This window comes from Panulirus ornatus, chromosome 48 (assembly GCF_036320965.1).
Source record: "Panulirus ornatus isolate Po-2019 chromosome 48, ASM3632096v1, whole genome shotgun sequence".
NCBI lineage: Eukaryota > Metazoa > Arthropoda > Malacostraca > Decapoda > Palinuridae > Panulirus > Panulirus ornatus.
In genome coordinates this window covers 13,895,707-13,919,600 of record NC_092271.1, presented here as the reverse complement: position 1 = coordinate 13,919,600, position 23,894 = coordinate 13,895,707, and the positions used below count along the sequence as shown (strand labels likewise).

Genomic DNA, 23,894 nt, shown 5'->3' with positions numbered 1-23,894 from the left:
GCGCTAGATTCACACCCAAAAACCGCTAAACATACTAAAATGACCGAAAAAAATGTTCTTCGAATTATTTCTGCTCTTTGATGCCCCAGATTATTTATGACAAGTACGACTGACTGCTCTAACACTAACACACTCACCATTATTGCAGATCTGCTATTTCCTACTCCACAATTCTTTGTCCTCGGTGTCCTGGGTTTTTGGTGGTCTATGTAAGGGTCCTGGTTGTGGATGCGATGATTCGTATGCTTTCAATTACCCAATGTTTTCCAGTCCTTTATAATTTCAACAGCAGTTCCCATATCTTAGACCATACTTGATATCAGTATTGCATTTAAGCTTTTGATGTCTATTTCGAAGCTTTGACTTCATGATGTTCACATGACTAACACGCAATGTCACCCACAGTCAAAGCCAACTCAGAGAGGTCACTGGAGGGATTTTCTCCTGTTGCATCCCTGCCAGTGTTCTATTTCCACAATACATGAAGCTTTCTCCACTGGAACTTAATGCGTGCGAGAATTTCTTCGTTATCAGTAAACATATTTGCTCATTCCAGGTTTTATGGGTTGCACTGTGATGACAATGTCTGTAATACTTGGACATTGTCTGGCAAACGTTGACGAAGCTGTTTCGCCAAATCTGATACAATCTATGCATCTTTCTCGAATATCCTTTCAATCAGGAAACTTACATTTTGCCACCTGCTTTTCAAAAACGTACCCCAAGTAAGGATGTGGGTCTAATTAGTTCTCTGCTGAATCTCTGTCCTTTAATTTTCTGCCTGGGGTGAGAACCTAAGAACTTATGGAATCACTAAGTTGAATGTCACTTGGCAGTTTGATTGCATCCTGTACCTCCGCTTCAAAGTTCTCATCTCCATGGTGATCTCCAAGAATATGCTTCAAGAATATCAGGAGGACATGGTTTTTCTTGTTACAAGACATTTCATACAGGATCTGAGATGTGTAACACCTTTCATCATTTCTTGCCATTTCAAAGAGAGTCTAAAGTTTAATCCATTAGCATTACGGTCAGTCAACTCACCAAGGTCCAAGAAAGTCACTGCAAACTTCTAACTTTCAGAACAGAACCGGATAGCGATACCCAATAGTTTCATTATCGTACTGTCATTACTCTCGTCAATTAAGAGGCTAGAACACTTCTGATTGTCTATTTCACTTTTCAAATCACTGCTAAAATGTGAGGCAATCACATTACACACAACTGCACTACACTTCGATTTTTTTACTTGAAATTCTTGCAACCTTTTCTGTGTGTAAATCGTGCTTTACACAGCTCACCGAGATGATCAACACGTGATGAACGGTGTTCTGCAATGACTAGTGGTAAATTTGCTTCAGTCTCCCGTGCGTCGTCACTAAGTTTTTCAAACGGAATTGTGGTTTGTCTTTGAGTACTGAATGGTTCTTCAGCCTTCTTGTGTTTAGCTGTTTTGCTGTGTCTTTCAGTTACTAAGTTTGGCAGACACTGGACAATGACAGTACTTGCAAAGACATTCTGTGTCATCCCCCTTTACTTTTCTTAAACGCTTTTCATATTTGGGTCTTTCAACCACTCTGCTCTAAAATGCTGAGTATCTCACTTATTGTTGTGTTCATTAAATGTAATGGCCTGCACACTCAACCAACAATGTTACTGTCCTTCATGGTCCATGGTTAGTTGTCACCAACAAGAGTCCGACTGAACCTGAACTGAACTAAACGGGGAGACTTGAGGAGGAGAAGCCAGCTGAATACATTTGAATTGAACCTGTTACAAAAGTTCGAGAAAGACATGCTCATTCCGTTGAAAATGAATTACGCGCATGCACATATTTGTAGTTTTCCTTGTTATTATAATATGTTTCTAGTAAACTTTTTAAATCACAATGAGATATCTTGATTAATGTTTGAATTTCATCATATATTGATAAGACACTAAGTTTGGAGTTGAATGAAAAGAAAAAAAATAAGCGCCGAAAAACGCCCTAAATCGCTAAATACGAAATTTAGGCGCCAGATCTAGCGCCAAAAAGCGCTAGGTTGGCAACTCTGGGCCGGCGTCGGTAGGGCGGGAGTAACGGCTTCCAGCCGGTTGTAACCTCTTTCGATCTGGTTACATTACATGTCACAGTACTGACAACAGAATACGAAATGAAAATTGTCACTAATGAAAAAATATCGTTTTAATCATCTACTAGAATTGTAATTTCTTTCCTGAATATACGTACAATCCTCATGAAAAAAAAACTCGAAATCTTTGCTTTTGAATGTTTCTTCTGTAATCCTAATAGTTTAATAATGATAATGATAATAATGATAGTGATAACAATAATAATAATAATAATTCTGCTGAACTGTGAACTGATTTCTGTATAAGTGCAACGGATTGGTGACCATAACGAATTTGGATTCACTGATGTTTATAGGAAAAACGACATTGCAAAAATATTTCTAACAGTAACGGTAAAATATGCTTCATTGATTATACTTACAACGAAGAAATACAATAAAACTTCCACATGTCTAACATGATAACTTGGTAGAGCGGAAATATGGAGTTTTCCAACAATTTTTTTTTTTCCTTTAACCGTCGATTCTTCAAACATTTGAGATATTCTGATAAATAGTTTCGATACTTTTCTCGCATTCCTTGCATTTTTTTTCATATGATGTAACCAAAAATGCGACAAGTCGGTTCCATATGAAAAGAAAATCCAGTGATTCACCTTTGAAGAGTGCATACTATGAAGTCATCATTACATGCACAAAAGATATGTAATGAGGATCAGTTCGGTTAAGTTGGCAGGCTTTGTCCCTTTGTCCTTCCCATATAATGTTCTATACTATATACTATGCGCTGTCTTCCAGTTCATGACATATAATTATTATGAACTTTGACTGATGTTTACTAATCTTCACTTCCTCTTTTCCATCATTCGTATTGTCTATCTTTACAATACACCTGAATTTTTCGTCTATGACTGACTACAAGCAGTTTTTTCTGGTTTCCCTGAGCTACATATTGTTGTTGTTGCCATATTGTATTTTTGTTCAGTTCCTCATGGTATTTAGGGCACCACAGGATGCAATAATGTGCAACTTCCGCACACCCTCAGCCACTGGCGAGAGCTGATCTCAATCATCCTCGTGGTGTACCCTTTTCTAAACATCAACTTCCTAGAGTAGCGTCATAATGAAACTCTATACATATCATCAGAAATATGGAGACAAGTGGAACAATGTGATAATAAGATATGAGGTACCCACCACTTGGAGTTGGAGGTTTGCGCTAATATAAGTACTGCCGCCGGCGAGATATGTCAACTGATCACAGACACAGCCTCGCATCTGCCAATCTTCTTGTGATATGATTTCAAAAGAATTTTGTTACTTTTCTCGGCTATGTTAAGACCTACATCACTTGTTCCAAGGCTGTCTTAATCTTCGTATATGGTGTTCTTTCATTTCATACGAGAAATTGGTTTCAGTTCACTTGAAACACACAATTGTCTGGAAATATCGAAATATACGAAAAAATGATAAATAGCAGTCTCTAAAATGGGTGGGGTGGGGGGTTTACTGAAGCAAAAGCTTTCACATTCGAATTTCCATTTCTCTTGCAATATGCATATTGCCTTACTCTTCTTTTTTTTTTTTTAACTGACATTGCACTCATAAAACACATAAGTCGTAGAATTTAGTGAAAGTCTCCAAAGAACTATTTGCGATCGTCATCACTATCTATGGACTCTTGTGCAATAAAGACAAAATTTGTTTTGTCTGTCAGATCCTTGAATGTCTGAATGTTTGTTCCGTCATTGTAGACCGTGTGTATGTCAAGATGTGTCTTAAGTGCAGAAAATGTTCTCGCTGTAGAGGACGAGAGGAACTGTCAGATCCAATCGTACCACCATTACATGCACAGAGGACAGCATGTCTTAACATCTTGAAGGTGTTCTTTGCCTCACATGGTGTGAACTGATGTCACCTTCTTAACCGCTGGAGTGCCCTTCTTAAGCACGTCTGGCAATAAGGGTCAATGCTTGGGTAGGTCCTTAAAGCAAGAGTTTTTCAGCTGTGAAATATGACTTTCGTAGCTAATGGCATTTGCTGCACTTGACAAGGTGCTTTCAAGTGCTAAAACTGATGAAATGCGTTGGCTGCTGAATCTGTCATTCAGGACATAACCGAGATCACGTCACCTAGTCCATCTGGCGATTGTATGCTTTTGCTGTGAGAAATATGTGCTGGCTGCTCCCACTGTCCAATATTATGCTTTTCCGAAAGTGCAACCGTCTCATTATATAACTAATTGAAATCACCGTTGCCTAAAGTAAGCCTTTACAGTTTCCATTGCATCTATTGTGTCTCGGAGTGCAAAATTCTTTCTCTGTAAAGTAAGGGACACAATTTCTCCAGCAGCATACAGAAGGCGACTAACTGTGGTGAATTGGTTGAGGGCATGCAATAAACCACCAGCCTTTAAGCCATACTCATCATGTGTGGTTTGCTATATTTCTTCCAGAACCTCCAACAAAAGGCTGTAGTCTTTTTCAATGGCCTTTATAGCACCTGTTTTTGCAGTCCACCGAGTCGGACAAAAAGGTTCCAATTTCACCGCAGAGTCTGGACTGCTTGTTTGTTGCATTTGTGCTGTGAGGTGTTGATCTTTTGGAGGAAAGACATTACGTTTGTTACTTCCTTTACCATTTCCAGGGCATCTCATGTACACAAGCTTTCTACCCGCATCTTGGAGGCAAGTTTAACGAGTGGGCAAAGCAGTGAATTGGAACTGCTGCTGGACACTCCCGCTTAAATCGTGTTGCTACTCCAGATATTATCCCTTGCATGTTGGCAGCACCATCGTATACATGCTCTTGCCAGTTGTAAAGGTTGCATCGAATCAGGATATCTTTGATAACTGCAAATAATGTTTATGCTTTCCTATCAGGCAGCCTAAACAAACCTACAAGGTCTTCGTTGTCCTTATGTCATCTACCCAGAGAATAGACAGGTTAAGCTGGTCTCTGTTGACATCTGTGGCCACATCTGCACCATGTTGAGCCAATTCCTCCATTTGGCCTAAAAGTCTGCAACAGTGTCTGTCCTTTCATGGAAATAAGTTCAATGACCGCATCATGGGAGGTAAAACGGTTATATGTTATACATCTCTTGATACCCTCATTGCTAGCGCTCTGCATCAGCAGAAGCTGCTTCAAAATTCCTTGTGTGTATGACCTTGAAAAGGAATGCCTTGGCGGGTGAGGAATCGTCTCCCTGACCAAAAGGCCTTTTCTGCGTTTCTGTTGGACCTGTTCCAACTATGAAATCAATGGTGTAGTAATCGTTGGTTTTTGGCGGACGAGCCACTTGATTTTTGCCTCTATGTGGTAATGGCATCCATGGTGAGCTCTGAATTTCTCAGGACCTTTCTTCCAATTGCAAAAACTATCTCTGGTGAATGTTTGTTGGCGAGGTAGCGCAAAGAAACAGACGAATGGCCCAACCAACCTACAAACACATGTCTATACATACATGTACATGTCTATACACACACGCACATATACATACCTATACGGGGGGCTGGAAATCCTCCCCTCTCATTTTTTTTTAATTTTCCAAAAGAAGGAACAGAGAAGGGGGCCAGGTGAGGATATTTCCTCAAAGGCCCAGTCCTCTGTTCTTAACGCTACCTCGCTAATGCGGGAAATGGCGAATAGTACGAAAGAAAAAGAATATATATATATATATATATATATATATATATATATATATATATATATATATATATATATATATACACTTGTACATAATTCATACTTACTGCCTTTATTCATTCTCGTCGCCACACCGCCACACGTGAAATGACATCCCCCTCCCCCCCGCACGCGCGCGAGGTAGCGCTAGGAAAAGACAACAAAGGCCACATTCGTTCACACTCAATCTCTAGCTGTCTTGTATAATGCACCGAAACCACAGCTCCCTTTCCACATCCAGGCCCCACAAAACTTTCCATGATTTATCCCAGACGCTTCACATGCCCTGGTTCAATCCACTGACAGCACGTCGACCCCGGTATACCACATCGTTCCATTTCACTCTATTCCTTGCACGCCTTTCACCCTCCTGCATGTTCAGGCTCCGATCACTCAAATCTTTTTCACTCCATCTTTCCACCTCCAATTTGGTCTCCCACTTCTCGTTCCCTCCACCTCTGACACATATATCCTCTGTCAATCTTTCCTCACTCATTCTCTCCATGTGACCAAACCATTTCAAAACACCCTCTTCTGCTCTCTCAACTTCACTCATTTTATTACCATACATCTCTCTTACCCTTTCATAACTTACTTGATCAAACCACCTCACACCACATATTGTCCTCAAACATCTCATTTCCAGCACCTCCACTTTCCTCCACACAACTCTATCCATAGCCCACACCTTGCAACCATATAACATTGTCGGAACCGCTATTCCTTCAAACATACCCATTTTTGCTTTCCAAGATAACATTCTCGACTTCCACACATTTTTCAATGCTCCCAGAACTTTCACCCCCTCCCCCAACCTATGATTCACTTCTGCTTCCATGATTCCATCTGCTGTCAAATCCACTCCCAGATATCTCAAAACACTTCACTTCCTCCAGTTTTTCTCCATTCACTCTTACCTCCCAATTGACTTATCCCTCAACCCTACTGTACCTAATAACCTTTCTCTTATTCACATTTACTCTCAGCTTTGTTCTTTCACACGCTTTACCAAACTCTGTCACCAGCTTTTGCAGTTTCTCATTCGAATCAGTCACCAGTGCTGTATCATCAGTGAACAACAACTGACTCACTTCCAAAGCTCTCTCATCCACAACAAACTGCATACTTGCCCCTCTTTCCAAAACTCTTGCATTCATCTCCCTAACAACCCCATCCATAAACAAATTAAACAACCATGGAGACATCACGCACCCCTGCCGCAAACCAACATTCACTGAGAAGCAATCACTTTCCTCTCTTCCTCCACATACACATGCCTTACATCCTCGAAAAAAACTTTTCACTGCTTCTAACAACTTGCCTCCCACACCATATATTCTTAATACCTTCCAAAGAGCATCTCTATCATATGCCTTCTCCAGACCCATAAATGCTACATACAAATCCACTTGCTTTTCTAAATATTTCTCACATTCTTCAAAGCAAACACCTGATCCACACATCCTCTTATCATGAGACAGACTCGTGACTCACAGATGAACTTGTAAACCACGGAGAAGTCAAAGCAGGAAAATGTTTTGCTTAAGCACTTTCGTATATTTAAGCACATGAAAAGCATATTGTAACATCAAAGGAGGAGGAATTTTTACTAGTATCAAAGTAGCACCAAGAACAGACAAATTGCCACATTTTTTCACATCCACTCTCCAGCTGTCATGTATGAACCAATGAAAGCAGAGCCTCCTATCGACAGCCAAGCTTTACAGACCTTTCCGTGGTTTCCCCTGACTGCATATTCCAAGCAAACCTCACATCCTCTAGTCTATCCAGGCTCTGATTACTTGATGCATCGTTCACTTCTGCTCTCAACCATAATAATGATGATGGTTATAGTAATAATATTGATAATGATAATTCTTTCACATATCATTGATTCTCCCTCCTTTGCAAGGTAGCTTTAGGAATGCATGAACAATGGCCTCATTCTCACATACCCAATATCTTGTCACATACAATGTAAATTGAAATAAAACCAATGTCTACCATTCACAGCCCAGACCAACATTTTATTCCATGGTTTACCTCTACCAATTAATATACCCTGGTTAAGCTAACAGTATATCATCCCCATATACCAGAGTGGTCCAATTCATTCTACAGCATGCATGCTTCTTGCCCTCTAAAAATTCAGGCCCAAATTCCTAGGCATACTTGAACTACCATCTTCTTCCTTCTTGGACTCCCTCTTCTCTTTCTTTCTCCACTTCTGACCCATAGATTGTCTTCATCTTTCTTTATTAGTTCTCTCCATTATTTGAGCAATTTCAGCACATCCTGGTTAGCTTTCAATCAGATTGTACTTACACCTATACATTTCTATCACATTGTCTTTACTCACTTTTTCAACTCACCTCGTACCATATATCATCTTCAGGTGTTTCATTTCCAGCACAACTTGTTTACATTGTCCTGGTATAGATAAAGTATGAGGATCTGGGCTTTTGAGGAAAATTTCTTGCATGGTTTGTTGTTACAATTTTTAGAAAATGAAAATACCAGATGGTGGATGGGCTATATTACAAATGCTGTGGAACAGAACAGAGAGGCATATGGTGGATTCCTCGAAAGGACTATACCAGTGGAAATTCACAGCAAAGAAAGACTAGATGAAGATTTTAGAAGAAAATTGAATGAAAAGTTTAGATAATATATTGTACTGCAAGGAGATGAAAAAGGAAAGAGGTGGAAGTTAGAATGGAATTATAAATGACACATACAGAAAGGGAGGTGCTGAATCAAGAGGAAGAAATGAAATGAAGATGGAAAGAGCATTTTGAAGAACCGATGAATGTAGGAGAATGAGGCAGCAAATCCTACATGTATAGGTATGGAGATTAGAAGGAAAAGTATACAGTTATAGGGCCCATATCAAAAGGGGAGGTAGTGGTTTCAGTGCATTACACATGTCAGATAGAAGATGGATGTGAGCAAATGTAGCTTTTCTTCACCTGCCCTGGTATTAACAGGGGGGCCTCTTTTAGAATATTTGAGAATATTGCATACAAAAATGCTCAATGGATATTAGGATGTCTGCATTACAAGGGTTAACAATAGCCATGATTATCCTTACTAAGAAAAGTGTTTCTAAAATATTTTGGGAGTTGGGTACCTTCTTTATGAGATTTAAGGTGATCAATCAAAAGGTCACGGTATTTCATATATAATTTATTGCATACTCTTGGTTGATAAAATGTTTATTACAAATCATTAGGTCTAAGTCATTCTTTGCACATTTTGAAAGTTAAGGAACGCATAGAGTGAAGTGTTGTTCATTTAATACTCTATTACAGCTAATTAAGTATGTGATAAGAACCACAGTGATGATACTTGAGGGCCGACTTCTTGAAAAAGACCAGTCCCTATGTTTTAAATGGGAGAATGTGTCTTACTAGACACAGTCAAGGCTTGTTTTTGCTGATCCTATCAGTTCTTGCAGTTACACTGCAGATAACAGGCAATTATTCGATGAAAGGGGTTTTAGTACACATATATTGGTTTCAATGTTAGAGTGAAAAGCTTGCTCCTATTTCTTCACATACCATTAGAATAAAGCTCTGAAAATTGCTATACAAGATGGTTATGCAATAAAGCTTGTTCTTAATCTGAGAAAATTAGTAAATGTATACTGTATATAATATACAATAAAATTTCTGAATAAATCATGCAAATCAACTTTCACATAGTTAAATCTCAAAGTCACCTATTAACAGGAATCCTCTCATCATACCTTCAAGTAAACTGGAAATAATAACTATTGGATTTCTCAAGCTTGACACTCCAACACCCCATATTTCCAACTTTATGCAGCAAACAGTTGACTATCTTTCAAATTATTGAGCTTTATCAGAATGAGCTTGACATCAGTTATATATACATGCAAGATTAGTAGAGACAGATTTTAGAAAATAAATAAGATCTTAGAAAATATATAACAATAATTAACGAACTTCTGAGAATTTTTTGCTAATTAATGCTGCCAAAGTGGAATTGCACATAACTTGATCAGTATGTAGTCACTATGATTCAGCTATTTTGGCAGTGAAATGGAATTAGGCCAAGAACATACATCATATTCACAAAGCAAGCTAAAGAAAAATTCTGTATGTGGAGTAATAAAAAAGTGAAAAAGGATGGAAAGCTTTACTGAGACTGATATGGCCTTGTAATGTAAGATTGAGGATTTCACTTAAGCTCTCAACTCATCTATTTACATGTTTATATCCTCTGGGGTTCACTTGTAAGAACAGCATCAGCAGCACTTAGAGAAAATCACTAAAAAGCTTGCAGTGGCTCCACCTATCTTAAAAAAACTTTCTGAAAATTATTGATAGGAACAGTGTATAGTTACATACTGACCCTTCAGAACATTTTTTGCTATCATACCCTTTATGCAAACTGCTGCCATTATATTTAGTTTAACTTCTAAAACTCTAACAAAAGAATTTCTGTTATTCTGTTAATTAAATAAATAATGACAGATGATTTATAAAGATACTGTAATTTCATTATTGATCAGTATTAAAGAGAATTTTGGATTTCATTAACTACCATAGATAAAGGAATCAACACTCAATGTTTAACGAAGTCTTCATACTTTTAGAGTGACTGCTTCACCTTGCTAATGAGTTATGGATTTCACACCAATTTTTTCAATGGCAAGCCAAAATTTCAGAAGTATTGCTCATGCGCTCCCACATTCATCAGACCTTATTGTCCACTCTTTGCATTCATGCCAAGGAAACTTCCCCACTACCTTACAAGGCTTAATTACAGTTTCTCAGAAAGGAAAATCACAACACAAAACTAAACGCACACTGCACCATTGCACTGGACTTCCAGTAACCCTCACTAACAGTGGAAATATTAACACATAACAATTTGAAAGATAATTTTATATACTAGTTTCTTCATTAATATTACATTTTTGGTGCTATGTAAATAAGGAATAATCCTTTCATTTAAGTATATGTCTTTTAAGATATCCAATTGTGTTATTAAATGTTTCCATTACAAATAAGGACAGTAAAGATGCCTGTGACAATTGTTAAGTTGTACTGCCACTTCTATAAACACACTGAAATTACAAGACAGTGACGTTATTCTTTCTATAAAAAAAAAAGAGCATGATTTTAAAGCAATCAATCCCTTAAACAGAAGAAGAAAGACCAAATATGCAGTTAATCAGCAAAACAAGGTGCATAGCCTTAGGCATACTGCAGAAGGGGAAATAAAACTCTGGAGCTCCCGCCATATTGGAATAGGATATCTGATCACTTCCAAATGTCCCAGACACTAGTTCCATTGGAAAAAAAATGAAGTATATCCAAACAGCATGGTCCACAATCATCCAAAAATCAATCAACAACAACATAAATCACTCGGAATATTAAGATCATGGAGGTGCCTTATCTTCTTAATGATATTTTGAGGAATACGATCACATCAAACTTAATAAATTTACCACTTTCAGTTGAGATATGCACTTGTTCCATAAACACACGTAGAACAACCTTTTGTGTAATCTAAAATGCAGACTGATGAGCAAAAGCAACAACTTAAAAAGTGCAAAAATGAAATTAGAAAGGATTAAAATGGCAAAACAAGACAAAAGTTACACATTTTAGGAATGTTATTTGGGAAACAATATGACAGCATCTGTTTAACTGCAGATACTTTAATCTGTGTTGTACATCTGAAGTCACATCATATTTGCCATGAAGCAAATGACCTAAAACCTACAGGGTGCTTCTAGACAAGTGCGTATTTCAATTCTTTTCTTCTTCACAAAATATTTCAACTGTGTGACCCATCATACATAATGAAGAAATCTTACGTCCCTGTAAGTAACTGATTGATATTCGTTTTCCACCACAAGGTCAAGACACAGCACAGAAGAAAGACACCTCCACATCAAAACAATGATATCAGTCAGGGAGAAACTATAACAGTTTCATAATACCTTTCATTTTAATAAAATATTTACAATTGTTTACCACCCTATTTAACAGTTCCCTCAAGACAAATAAGCAGGTGGATATTCAACAATCATAGTAGTTACTGATCTGATAAAATAAAGTGGATGGGGAATAAGGTATGGGACTTGGGGACACTTAACTAAATCTATGATAATGTACTAGTTTCAAGCGTTGCATTGCTTATCTCTTCAGTAAGATACAAATGGCTCAGTGGAACTTAAAGAGATCTTTATTACCCACAAATCTAATACTCATAATCTCACTTCCTCTTCTGATATTGATGTTTATTGATTTAATACCATAACCACATTGAATACCAAAATCTACTAACCTGCACAAGTGATATTGTTATTAGAGCTGTGAATAATAAATCAAAAAAAAAAAAAAAAAAAAAAAAAAAAAAAAATACAGAATTATATACTGGGTGGGTATACTAACACCTCATAATATCATATATGAGCAAGATTTGTCACAGTACCTAAAAAATAATGATCAACAGATTTACTAGTCAGTGTCACCCAAAATGTCTCTCATTGAAATATGTGATTAATGAAATATCAGCCCATAACTACTACTCCCAACACTCGATTGTGTGAAATGCTAGAAATCTGCTATTATCATCCTTGACCCGAGATTTGGACTATAATACAGTACTTTCATTATCTGTAAACACCAATAAATCAAAAATAGTTATTACCCTACATATAATAATTCCTTTTTTCTTCCAATTTCACTAGAGACAAACTCAATCCGGCCAAGGCAATCACAATAAATACTGAAATGTTTCAGGTTCCTGATTGGAAGAGTTTAAGGAATGGTAGTGTCAGCAAGCCTCATTGTTCACTCATTAACTATTCCTTACTGGTCAGCAGTGTAGATGTCACATCTAAATACATGGAGATAATCATTCCCTTGTTCGTGGCAACATGAATCTCACATGCAACTACATGAGAGAAAGGTTTAGTTGTATGAGAATTAATGAGCATAAACGAAACTTGGTATTTGGCAATAATGCCTCTGACTTTTTCAAACATTTCAAAATTTTCTATCTAGACCCCAAGGTGGCATTTCCCCAAATTGGCTCCTAATATTGGAAGAAAAATTATGGCCACAGGGAAGAGATGGACGACAACAGCAGCGGTTTACCCGGATAATACATGTTACCATATCCTAAAATGGTAAAAAGCTAAGACTCAGTGTGCTCACGAGTAGAACACTTTTCTCAAGTTCTTTAGATAGGTTGCTTTTCTAATGATTATATTCAAAATCAAACATATAGTGCCTTTATAAATGCTAATTCCTATCTATATCACTATGACAAGTGTCACTGTGGAATAAAATCATATGGGCCAAAGATAAAAATCAACAATAAATGCACTCATTTAAAAAGTGTTAAGCTACAACTTCATTAGTGGAAGCTGTAATTGAGTCTTGGCTTTGTGCCTTTTCAGGGCATGGAGTACACATAGCCATAGAAAAGCAGCTAATGCAGTTCTAAGCTTCTTGATCATTTTGTGCAGTGAAAAAAACCACAAGTACATGTACCTTCTGTACTTGAATCCAGCACCAATTTCCAGAAATCACTCACTGAAAAAGGATCATTTTGATGAAAGTTTGAGATGACCATCCTATGAGCATGAGTCCTAGCACTAATGGAGTTAAACCACTGCTACACACCATGCCCTGGACTCTCCCAGCAGCCAATCACAGCAAGATGGAGATGTTCATCACGATGACACTAATATGAAGCAACATCCACTATCAGTTGGCACGGATGAATGTCCGACCCCTAGTAAATAACAAAAGGATATGATTAAAAAATGAGTAAATTACACCATAAACACAAAAGTATCTCACACAATAATAATGCCACCTTGCAGCTACTCTGATACCTTTTGTCATAATCACTTTTCACTCTAGTACTTAATCTATAAATCTTTGTCTTAAGCAATGAAATCTTAATTTCGCTTGTACATTGGTAGTAATACACTGTACAATTCTTCCTCACACAGTAATCATAGCAGCATTGGAGTGGGCATTACTGCTTAAGGCATTAGTATCAATGGTGATTTTATCATTCTATGGTCAGAAGAGGGAAAGTAACAGGGTGATAATGAATCTTTCAAGAAGGGTGGGTAGTTCAAGCATAGAAGAATTGTACACCAAAAGGCAAACAGAATTAAGTAAATGGTTTGTATAAACTCATACAGTTTTAGCACCACTACTTACGATGCAGTCTTCTTATCTACTGAAGATTTATTTGGTTCAGGGCGCGCTCTGTTGAGAACCTTGAGGAAGTCACTAGTCTTAGCTCGCATTCGTGTATGGATATAGGCCTTCGAGCACTTAATGTGATAATGCAGGTAATCCCGAAATATGTGGATAAGGTTTATAGTGTTGTCTCTCGCAGTCTTACAAGTGTGCCTTGGAAATAACACTGGAAATGAAATTGTAACATTAAAGAAGAGAAACTATTACATGAAGAGGATGTCTTTGTGAATCACATGCTTTGAATATACATAAATTATATTTGAGGATTTGTGGGTCAAATTTCAAGGGAACAAAGGAAGAAAAACTAGTCTTCAGCTGGTCTCAGGATGTCCACTAATATCAATCTATATTTTCATACTTGCCTGCCATTTCCCACACAGCAAGGTTGTACCAGGAAGAAACAAATAGCAGCATTATTCTCTAACATTCACTCTTTAGCTGTCATATATAATGCAGCAAAACCACACTCAAGCCTAACAGACCTTTCTGTGGATTCCTGTAACCAATTCATATGTTCAGGTTTAGCCCATTGGAAGCATGTGCACCCCTTTTTCCATATTGTGCCAATTCACTCTAACCCTCCTGTGTGTTCAGCCTCCATTCTACTACATTTGTCCACCTCCTCGGTTTCTACCTTTTCCTTGTTTCTTCCACTTCCTACCCTCTTAGTTATCCTTTCCTCACTCATCCTCTCCATATGTCCAGAGCATTTCAGCACAAGAATATTCTCTTCAGCTCTATCATACATACTTCTCTTACAAATGGAGTCATTCTTTGTCTGTTACTGGCAATAACTAGGGGAATGGTGTACAAGTATAAAAGAAAAAAAAGGGGAATTAGCTATCAGGTAGTCTCATGACTGGGTCGCTGTAAGGTGTGAGAAAATTAGTTACATCAAGAGACAAATAACTGTACTCTGACTAGTGATTTTTGAGAGACTTGCTTGATGTCTTGCTGAGAGAGGACACCTGGACTACAATAAAATCTTAAGAAAACATACTTTACAAGTAGTAGGTAAGCAGCCAACAACCAGAAAGGTAAATTACCAGTACTACATGCCTGGGTATCATGAGGGTCAGTGACAGCTGCAATCCTCTATCCCAGGTAGTGGTCTTTATTTTTCTGCTTCATCCACACTTAGACTACTGGCAATTTGTCCACAAACATACGATCTCTCCTTGCCACAAATAGCACTTGACGACACTTAACTCACACATCTCATTCTTTGTCATTCTAAATGTTTCTGCAGAGAGCACGTGGTAGCCCTGCCTTTTTGAAAATTGGTAGGAGCAATTGACAGAAGTAGTAGGAAGGAACATTCAGGCAGGACCATTAGGTATTAGTAGTCTGTGGGAACATTAGGAAGGAAATTCTGCAAACACTGCTAGAGTTGTCCTCTACCAGTGGCCTGTAAAGGGTGAGGCACTAAAGGCTAAGAAGCGGCACTGGAGTTCAATAGTTATGAACACCATTGCCATGACCACCCCCTTGAGGGAGTTCCAGTTGGGATCAGGCATCAGAGTTAAAGATAGACAGACAGACTTTACAAGTTATCAATCGAACAAAAGTTAAGTCATTTGTGAATGATTACATATATCAAAACAAACTTACCGAATGTAACATATCCAATATTTTCTCCTATTCTGGCTTCAGTTTCTTGAAGTTCTAATGGGGGCTCCTTATGAGAGAATAATACATGGGGTGCTGAAAGAAACAGAAAACTAATCATAAAATTGTGTAAGACTAGCTATTACTCAACGAAAGTACAGCTTCATACTGTTATATCACCAAATGCATGAAGATTAGAGCAACAGTGGTGACATAAATGTTTGAGGTACATAATATACTTATTCAAACTTACTTTCTTTCTCTACAACATACACACAGGCAATCAAGCATAAAAACAAATATATCCTTATACATTCACAAATGAAAACAAACAAACACATACACAAGTCAATGGGTAAAAAAATACTCTGAAAGCTGTTCACATGGTACATCAGGCCAAAACTAGTATATCTTATCAAGTAGGGTGACTGCACTTAAAAAAGCACAAAAAGCTAATAGTAAAGGTTCAGAGGTGAGCAACAATTTGGAGCCAGAATTAACAGAGCTAAGTTACAAGTTACAAGATTTATATTTGCTTATCTTTGAAGAGAGAAGAGTGAGGGCTCACCTGATCACAAACTTTATGTTTTTAAAATTGACTGATGATGTGGACAGTGGATATATTTTTGAAGATGTAGGGATAGAACAACAAGAGCACATAACATGAAATCGATTAAGAAGGTTGTTAAAAAAGATGTAAAGAAGTTTTTATTGTATAAGAGTGATGGATGTCTGGAACAGAATGACTGATGACATGGTTAATGCAGACAGAACACATAAGTCTAAGAAACTGTATGAATAAGTCTAAGAAACTGTATGACAGTAAAGAATGTTCAAGAGATATGGCTTCATGTGTAAAACTTACTCCCCATACAGTACAAATAGGTAATTATACAAACACCAAGAAAAAACTACTTAATTGTAAGTCACATTGGGTTCTGATAAAAATCAAATTGTAAGTCACTTTGGTCTGATAAAGATCATGCATAACAAATCATTTGGAGTGTTAGCATCGTCTGGTCTTAATAAGAGTTGCATTAGTGAATTCTTTGCTCCCAGATTACCAGAAAGTGTTTGGCACTGTAGCACATATGAGGCTTGTTATGAAGCTGGCTCTTCCAGCAAGTAAAAAGGAAACACTTTGATGGATATAAAATTCCTTCAGTCAAAAGGAAGAAAGGACGTATGTCAGGAGGATCATTCTCAAAATGGGCTAAGGTTACTAATGACATGCCACAAGGGTTCAGTTTTGGGACCAATGCTCTTCTTGACTAATGTAACTGGCATGCAAGAAGGGCTCACCTCATATCTGAATATGTTTGCTGATGACACCCAAGTCATGAGATGCAAAATATGAAGAGGATTCCATGGACTTACAAAGCTCCAAAGCTGGTATTGAAAAGGGTTGATGAAATTCAGTCCAACTAAATGCTAAGTAATGAGGTTGGTGCACAGTGAAAGAGGGTGATATGAGTACAATCTAGCAGAACATAAGCAACAAGAATCTGTGCAAGAGAACTTGGGGCTGAATTTGTATCTACCCTATCACCAGAAATCCACCTCAAGAGAATAATAAAATTGACAATATCTGCTGGAAAATAATAGCAATGACTTTACAATACATATATATGGAAATAGCCACCATACTATTCACAATGCATCTTCAACCAAATCTAAAATGCTTAAGTTGAGTTTGGCCACCAAACTTAGTACAGGAAACTGAGGTTCAGACAAAAATAAAACAGTACCTGAAATAAGGGAGCTACATCACAGTGGCAGATGTGGAACCATAAATTTACCCATCCAGGAAACAGGACACAAAGGGAAGATTTGATCATAACCTTCATGTGAATTAACCAATTCAATGATGTCGACATCAGATGCAAATATAGGTTAACAAAGTCCACAGCAAGAGATTAAACAAGAAGTCTGTTAGATAAGATGTAAAGAATTAATTTCTAAGTATCAAAGTAGTGCATGAATGGAATAGCCTACATCATAAAACAGTTAATGCCAACACTATAAAAAGTATGACAAAAAATAAACTATACAGAAAGTTCAAGAGATGGCACTTTATATGTGGAGAACTTCCTCCCCATATTGTACTAGAGAGGGTGCTTACAAGTAAGTAATTATACACACAAAACAGGGTTTTTTCAGAACAAGCATAATCTAGCAAAAATGGACATTACAGGCTTAAGGATAAGTTGCATACACAGATGCACTTAGTAATACACACATGAACATACATATCAATATATAACTTGGTTCCCATATTCAAAACCAATTAGTCTAACTACAATAAAAATTAAGAAAGATTTAATAAAAACTAGTCTCAGAAAATCACATGTTTGTTTATGAGGATGTGTAATTCAGCTGTACTGATGAACCTTTCTCTAAAGGGGCTCCCTCAGCTTGAAGGCTGTACTACTTTCAGTGGCAGGGAAATGATGGAATCCTATGGAGAGAGAAGTTTCTTGACAGCATTGTACTCCCTTACTCCCTTTCATCAACAGACAGTGATACACACTCCCTAAGGTGACTTTTTGCTAGTGGCTTAACCAAAAGCAGGAGTCCAGTAATACACCCCCCCCCCCCCACCACACTTAGGATCAATCAATTACTAATCTTGTGTCATTTCATCAAAATAGAACACAGTTTAGGTTGGCATAAATTTAAGTAAACTGATGACTGAAACACGTCAATACATCTATGGCAGAAACTATGATTAAGCATTTGTTTCAAACCTCTCAAATGAGCTTAGGACTGGTAAAATTTGTAATCTTACAAAGTCTTCTCAAAATCCTGCATGATTTAGCACTGTAAAAAGTATGAGTATAGTTTTGGATATACAATTTGGATCCATCTTCAAATCTCTGCTTATAAAAGAAAGTTTCACCAAGTCATATAAATAAAGAGATGAGTTATTCAAAATTGGAGGAAAAAATCAAAGACAGGTATGTCAGAAAGCAGTACTCAGGCATAATTCAATTATAATATTTGAATATAGGAGATCAAATAGATCAGAAATCTTACTACAACCAATCAGGGTTCAAAGTCTTATCAAAGCAAGCTAAAAAAAAATTCTAGTGCAAGGAATATGAAGTGCTAATACTGGAAGACAGTGCTATCAAAGTTTGCCTGCATTATGAGTAAAAACCGGCTTTCATCATGGCTGTATCATCATGTCAACAAAAATGAGTACAGTTTTGTTGAGGTTCTTCTCACTCCAAAGGAGTCCATCACTTCCCTGCAACTGGTAATGAAACATTGAAGCTGCATGTGTCCATCCCTTCATCAAAAAGGGGTGAAGGGTTATAAATTAAAATAATATATTCATTTATTCATACAATGGCTCTATGCCACTGTATAAAGGCAAAGGGGATAAAGGTGAGTATTCAAATTACAAAGTTATAAGTTTGTTGAGTATTCCTGGGAAATTATATGGGAGGGTATTGATTGAGAGGGTAAAGGCATGTACAGAGCATCTGATTGGGGAAGAGCAGTGTGGTTTCAGAAGTGGGAAGAGGATGTGTGGATCAGGTGTTTGCTTTGATGAATGTATGTGAGAAATACTTAGAAAACAGATGGATTTGTATGTAGCATTTATGGATCTGGAGAAGGCATATGAGAGAGTTGATAGAGATGCTCTGTGGAAGGTATTAAGAGTATACGGTGTGGGAGGTAAGTTACTGGAAGCAGTGAAAAGCTTTTATCAAGGATGTAAGGCATGTGTAAGAGTGGGAAGAGAGGAAAGTGACAGGTTCCCAGTGAATGTCGGTTTGCAGCAGGGGTGTGTGATGTCTCCATGGTTGTTTAATTCGTTTATGAATGGGGTAGTTAGGAAGGTGAATGCAAGAGTTTTGGAGAGAGGGGCAAGTATGCAGTCTGTTGTGGATGAGAAGGCTTGGGAAGTGAGTGAGAAGGCTTGGGAAGTGAGTAAGTTGTTGTTCGCTGATGATAAAGCACTGGTGGCTGATTCGGGTGAGAAACTGCAGAAGTTGGTGACTGAGTTTGGTAAAGTGTATGAAAAAAGAAAGCTGAGAGTAAATGTGAATAAGAGCAAGGTTATTAGGTTCAGTAGGGTTGAGGAGCAAGTTAACTGGGAGGTAACTCACTTCCCAGGCCCTCTCATCCCTGACAGACTGTATACTCACCCCTCTCTCCAAAACTCTTGCATTTACTTCCCTAACCATCCCATCCACAAACAAATCAAACAACCATGGGAACATCACACACCCCTATGGCAGACCGACCTTCACTGGGAATCAATCACTCTCTTCTCTTCCTACTAGTACACATGCCTTACATCCTTGATAAAAACTTCACTGCTTCAAGTAGCTAACCTCCCGCACCACATATTCTTAAGACCTTCCACAATAATAACAATAAAAAAAAAACACTAAAATATTACTTTAATGGACTTTGGACATGAAGGATGCTGTATGCCAATCATAAGACAGTCATCCATATTGACAATCTGTGTCGACATGGAGAAGGATGAAGCACCATAACTCTTTGTTGTATAAGATCATGTGCATTTTATCATAAATTACACTGACATATCAACTGACCATGAAGTACTAGCCTATCATGAACATTTTCGTGCATTATAGGAAATAATAATAAGGAAAGAGGAAGAATATGACTTATTTGAAGTTCAACTCCTTCAAACCTGTTGCTGCTGCTGATCCTCCTTCAGCATAATCCTCTACCTGTAAGAGGCCATTGGAGCATCACTGCTCCCCACTTCAACCTACCACTAATAAGATGCCACAGGAGCACTAATGCTTCTCAGACTTGCAATGAAAGTTACTCTGGGTCATCACTATCGATCACAACATAAACTAATCTAACAAATACAACCAATAATTTTTTCCGTTGGAGGCTCCAGTCACAGACAAAAGTCCACATAAAGGCCAGGCCTTAAATGAAATACAGAAAGGTTAACAAAATGGAAATAGAAGAAACAAGGGAAAGTATTTATGAATTTAGGAAGTATGCAGTCTGTTGTGGATGAGAGGGCATGGGAAGTGAGTCAGTTGTTGGTTTGCTGATGATACAGTGCTGATAGCCGATTCATGTGAGAAACTGCAGACGTTGGTAACTGAGTTTGGTAAAGTGTGTGAAAGAAGAAAGCTGAGAGTAAATCTGAATAAGAGCAAGGTTATTTGGTACAGTAGGATTGAGGGACAAGTCAATTGGGAGGTAACTTTGAATGGAGAAAAACTTTAAGAAGTGAAGTGTTTTAGATATCTGGGAGTGGATTTGGCAGCAGATGGAACCATAGAAGCAGAAGTGAGTCACAGGGTGGGGGAGGGGGTGAAAGTTCTGTGAGCATTGAAAAAAGTGTGGAAGGCGAGAACATTATCTCGGAAAGCAAAAATGGGTATGTTTGAAGGAATAGTGGTTCCAACAATGTTATATGACTGTGAGGTGTGGGCTATAGACAGAGTTGTGCGGAGGAGGGTGGATGTGTTGGAAAAGAGATGTTTGAGGACAATAGGTGGTGTGAGGTGGTTTGATCGAGTAAGCGATGAAAGGGTAAAAGAGATAAGTGGTAATGAAAAGAGTGTGGTTGAGAGAGCAAAAGAGGGTGGTTTGAAATGGTTTGGTCACATGGAGAGAATGAGAGAGGAAAGATTGACCAAGAGGATATATGTGTCAGAGGTGGAGGGAATGAGAAGTGGGAGACCAAATTGGAGGTGGAAATATGAAGTGTAAAAGATTGTGAGTGATCGGGGCCTGAACATGCAGGAGGGTGAAAGGCGTGCAAGGGATAGAGTGAAATGGAATAATGTGGTATACCGGGGTCGACGTGCTGTCAATGGATTGAACTAGGGTATGTGAAGCATCTGGGGTGAACCATGGAAAGCTTTGTGGGGTCTGGATGTGGAAAGGGAGCTGTGGTTTCGGTGCATTACACATAACAGCTAGAGACTGAGTGTGAACGAATATGGCCTTTGTTGTCTTTTCCTAGCGCTACCTCACACGAATGAGGGGGGAGGGAGTTGTCATTTCATGTGTGGTGGGGTGGCAACGGGAATGAATAAAGGCAGCAAGTATGAATTATGTAGATGTGTATATATGTATATATCTGTGTATGTTTCCCCTTTTAGAAAGTTAAAATACAAGGAGGGGAGGGTTTCCAGCCCCCCACTCCCGTCCGCTTTAGTCGCCTACTACGACATGTGAGGAATGTGTGAGTGAAGGGGGATAATGGGGAGGTGATAACACGTAGTGGTGATGTGAGAAGGAGATGGAGTGAGTATTTTGAAGGTTTGTTGAATGTGTTTGGTGATAGAGTGGTAGATATAGGGTGTTTTGGTCGAGGTGGTGTGCAAAGTGGACAGTAAGGGAGAATGATTTGGTAAACAGAGAAGAGGTAGTAAAAGCTTTGCGGAAGATGAAAGCTGGCAAGGCAGCGGGTTTCGATGGTACTGCAGTGGAATTTATCAAAAAAGGGGGTGACAGTATTGTTGACTGGTTGGTAAGGTTATTTAATGTATGTATGACTCATGGTGAGGTGCCTGAGGATTGGAGGAATGCCTGCATAGTGCAACTGTACAAAGGCAAAGGGGATAAAGGTGAGTGCTCAAATTACAGAGGTATAAGTTTGTTGAGTATTCCTGGGAAATTATATGGGAGGGTATTGATTGAGAGGAAGAAGGCATGTACAGAGCATCAGATTGGGGAAGAGCAGTGTGGTTTCAGAAGTGGTAGAGGACGTGTGGATCAGGTGTTTGCTTTGAAGAATATATGTGAGAAATACTTAGAAAAGCAAATGGATTTGTATGTAGCACTTATGGATCTGGAGAAGGCGTATGATAAGAGTTGATAGAGATGCTCTGTGGAAGGTATTAAGGATATATGGTGTGGGGAGGGGGTAAGTTGTTAGAAGCAGTGAAAAGTTTTTATCGAGGATGTAAGGCATGTGTACGTTTAGGAAGAGAGGAAAGTGATTGGTTCTCAGTGAATGTAGGTTTGCGGAAGGGGTGTGCGATGTCTCCATGGTTGTTTAATTTGTTTATGGATGGGGTTGTTAGGAAGGCGAATGCAAGAGTTTTGGAAAGAGGGGCAAGTATGCAGTCTGTTGTGGATGAGAGAGCTTGGGAAGTGAGTCAGTTATTGTTCGCTGATGATACAGCACTGGTGGCTGATTCATGTGAGATTGCAGAAGCTGGTGACTGAGTTTAATAAAGTGTGTGAAAGAAGAAAGCTGAGAGTAAATGCGAATAAGAGCAAGGTTATTTGGTACAGTAAGGTTGAGGGACAAGTCAATTGGGAGGTAAGTTTGAATGGAGAAAAACTGGAGGAAGTGAAGTGTTTTAGATATCTGGGAGTGGATTTGGCAGCGGATGGAACCATGGAAGCGAAAGTGAATCATAGGGTGGGGGAGGGGCCGGAAAGTTCTGGGAGCGTTGAAGAATGTGTGGAAGTCGAGAACATTATCTCGGAAAGCAAAAATGGCTATGTTTGAAGGAATAGTGGCTCCAACAATGTTATATGGTTGCGAGGCATGGGCTATAGATAGAGTTGTGCGCAGGAGGGTGGATGTGCTGGAAATTAGATGTTTGAGGAAATATGTGGTGTGAGGTGGTTTGATCGAGTAAGTAATAATAGGGTAAGAGAGATGTGTGGTAATAAAAAGAGTGTGGTTGAGAGAGCAGAAGAGGGTGTTTTGAAATGGTTTGGTCACATGGAGAGAATGAGTGAGGAAAGATTGACCAAGAGGATATATGTGTCAGAGGTGGAGGGAACAAGGAGAATTGGGAGACCAAATTGGAGATGGAAAGATGGAGTGAAAGAGATTTTGAGAGATCGGGGCCTGAACATGCAGGAGGGTGAAAGGCGTGCAAGGAATAGAGTGAATTGGAATGATGTAGTATACTGGGGTCAACGTGCTGTCAATGGATTGAACCAGGGCATGTGAAGCATCTGGGGTAAACCATGGAAAGTTCTGTGGGGCCTGGATGTGGAAAGGGAGCTGTGGTTTCAGTGATGTATATATGAATATGTCTCTGTGTGTATATATATGTATACGTTGAGATGTATATTTGCATGTGTGGACGAGTATGTATATGCATGTGTATGTGGGTGGGTTGGGCCATTCTTTTGTCTGTTTCCTTGCGCTACCATGCTAATGCAGGAGATAGCAACAAAGCAAAATTAATAAAATAAATAAATACATCTGTGTATGTATATGTTGAAATGTATAGGTATGTATATGTGCATGTGTGGACATGTATGTATATACATGT

The 23,894-nt window shown here is 38.4% G+C and overlaps 1 protein-coding gene across 1 annotated transcript in view; it reads right to left on the bottom strand.

Annotated features, from left to right (window-relative positions):
- Positions 1 to 8,928: 8,928 nt before the first annotated feature.
- Arpc2 (Actin-related protein 2/3 complex, subunit 2) overlaps positions 8,929 to 23,894 on the bottom strand; it is a 52,697-nt gene continuing 37,731 nt past the window's right edge. The window contains exons 6-8 of the mRNA XM_071690452.1: positions 15,637 to 15,729; positions 13,984 to 14,191; positions 8,929 to 13,543 (exon numbers count right to left, since the gene is read on the bottom strand). Of these exons, the coding sequence (XP_071546553.1) occupies positions 13,516 to 13,543; positions 13,984 to 14,191; positions 15,637 to 15,729 (329 nt within the window). The 3' untranslated portion in view covers positions 8,929 to 13,515. The remainder of the gene's footprint in view (positions 13,544 to 13,983; positions 14,192 to 15,636; positions 15,730 to 23,894) is intronic.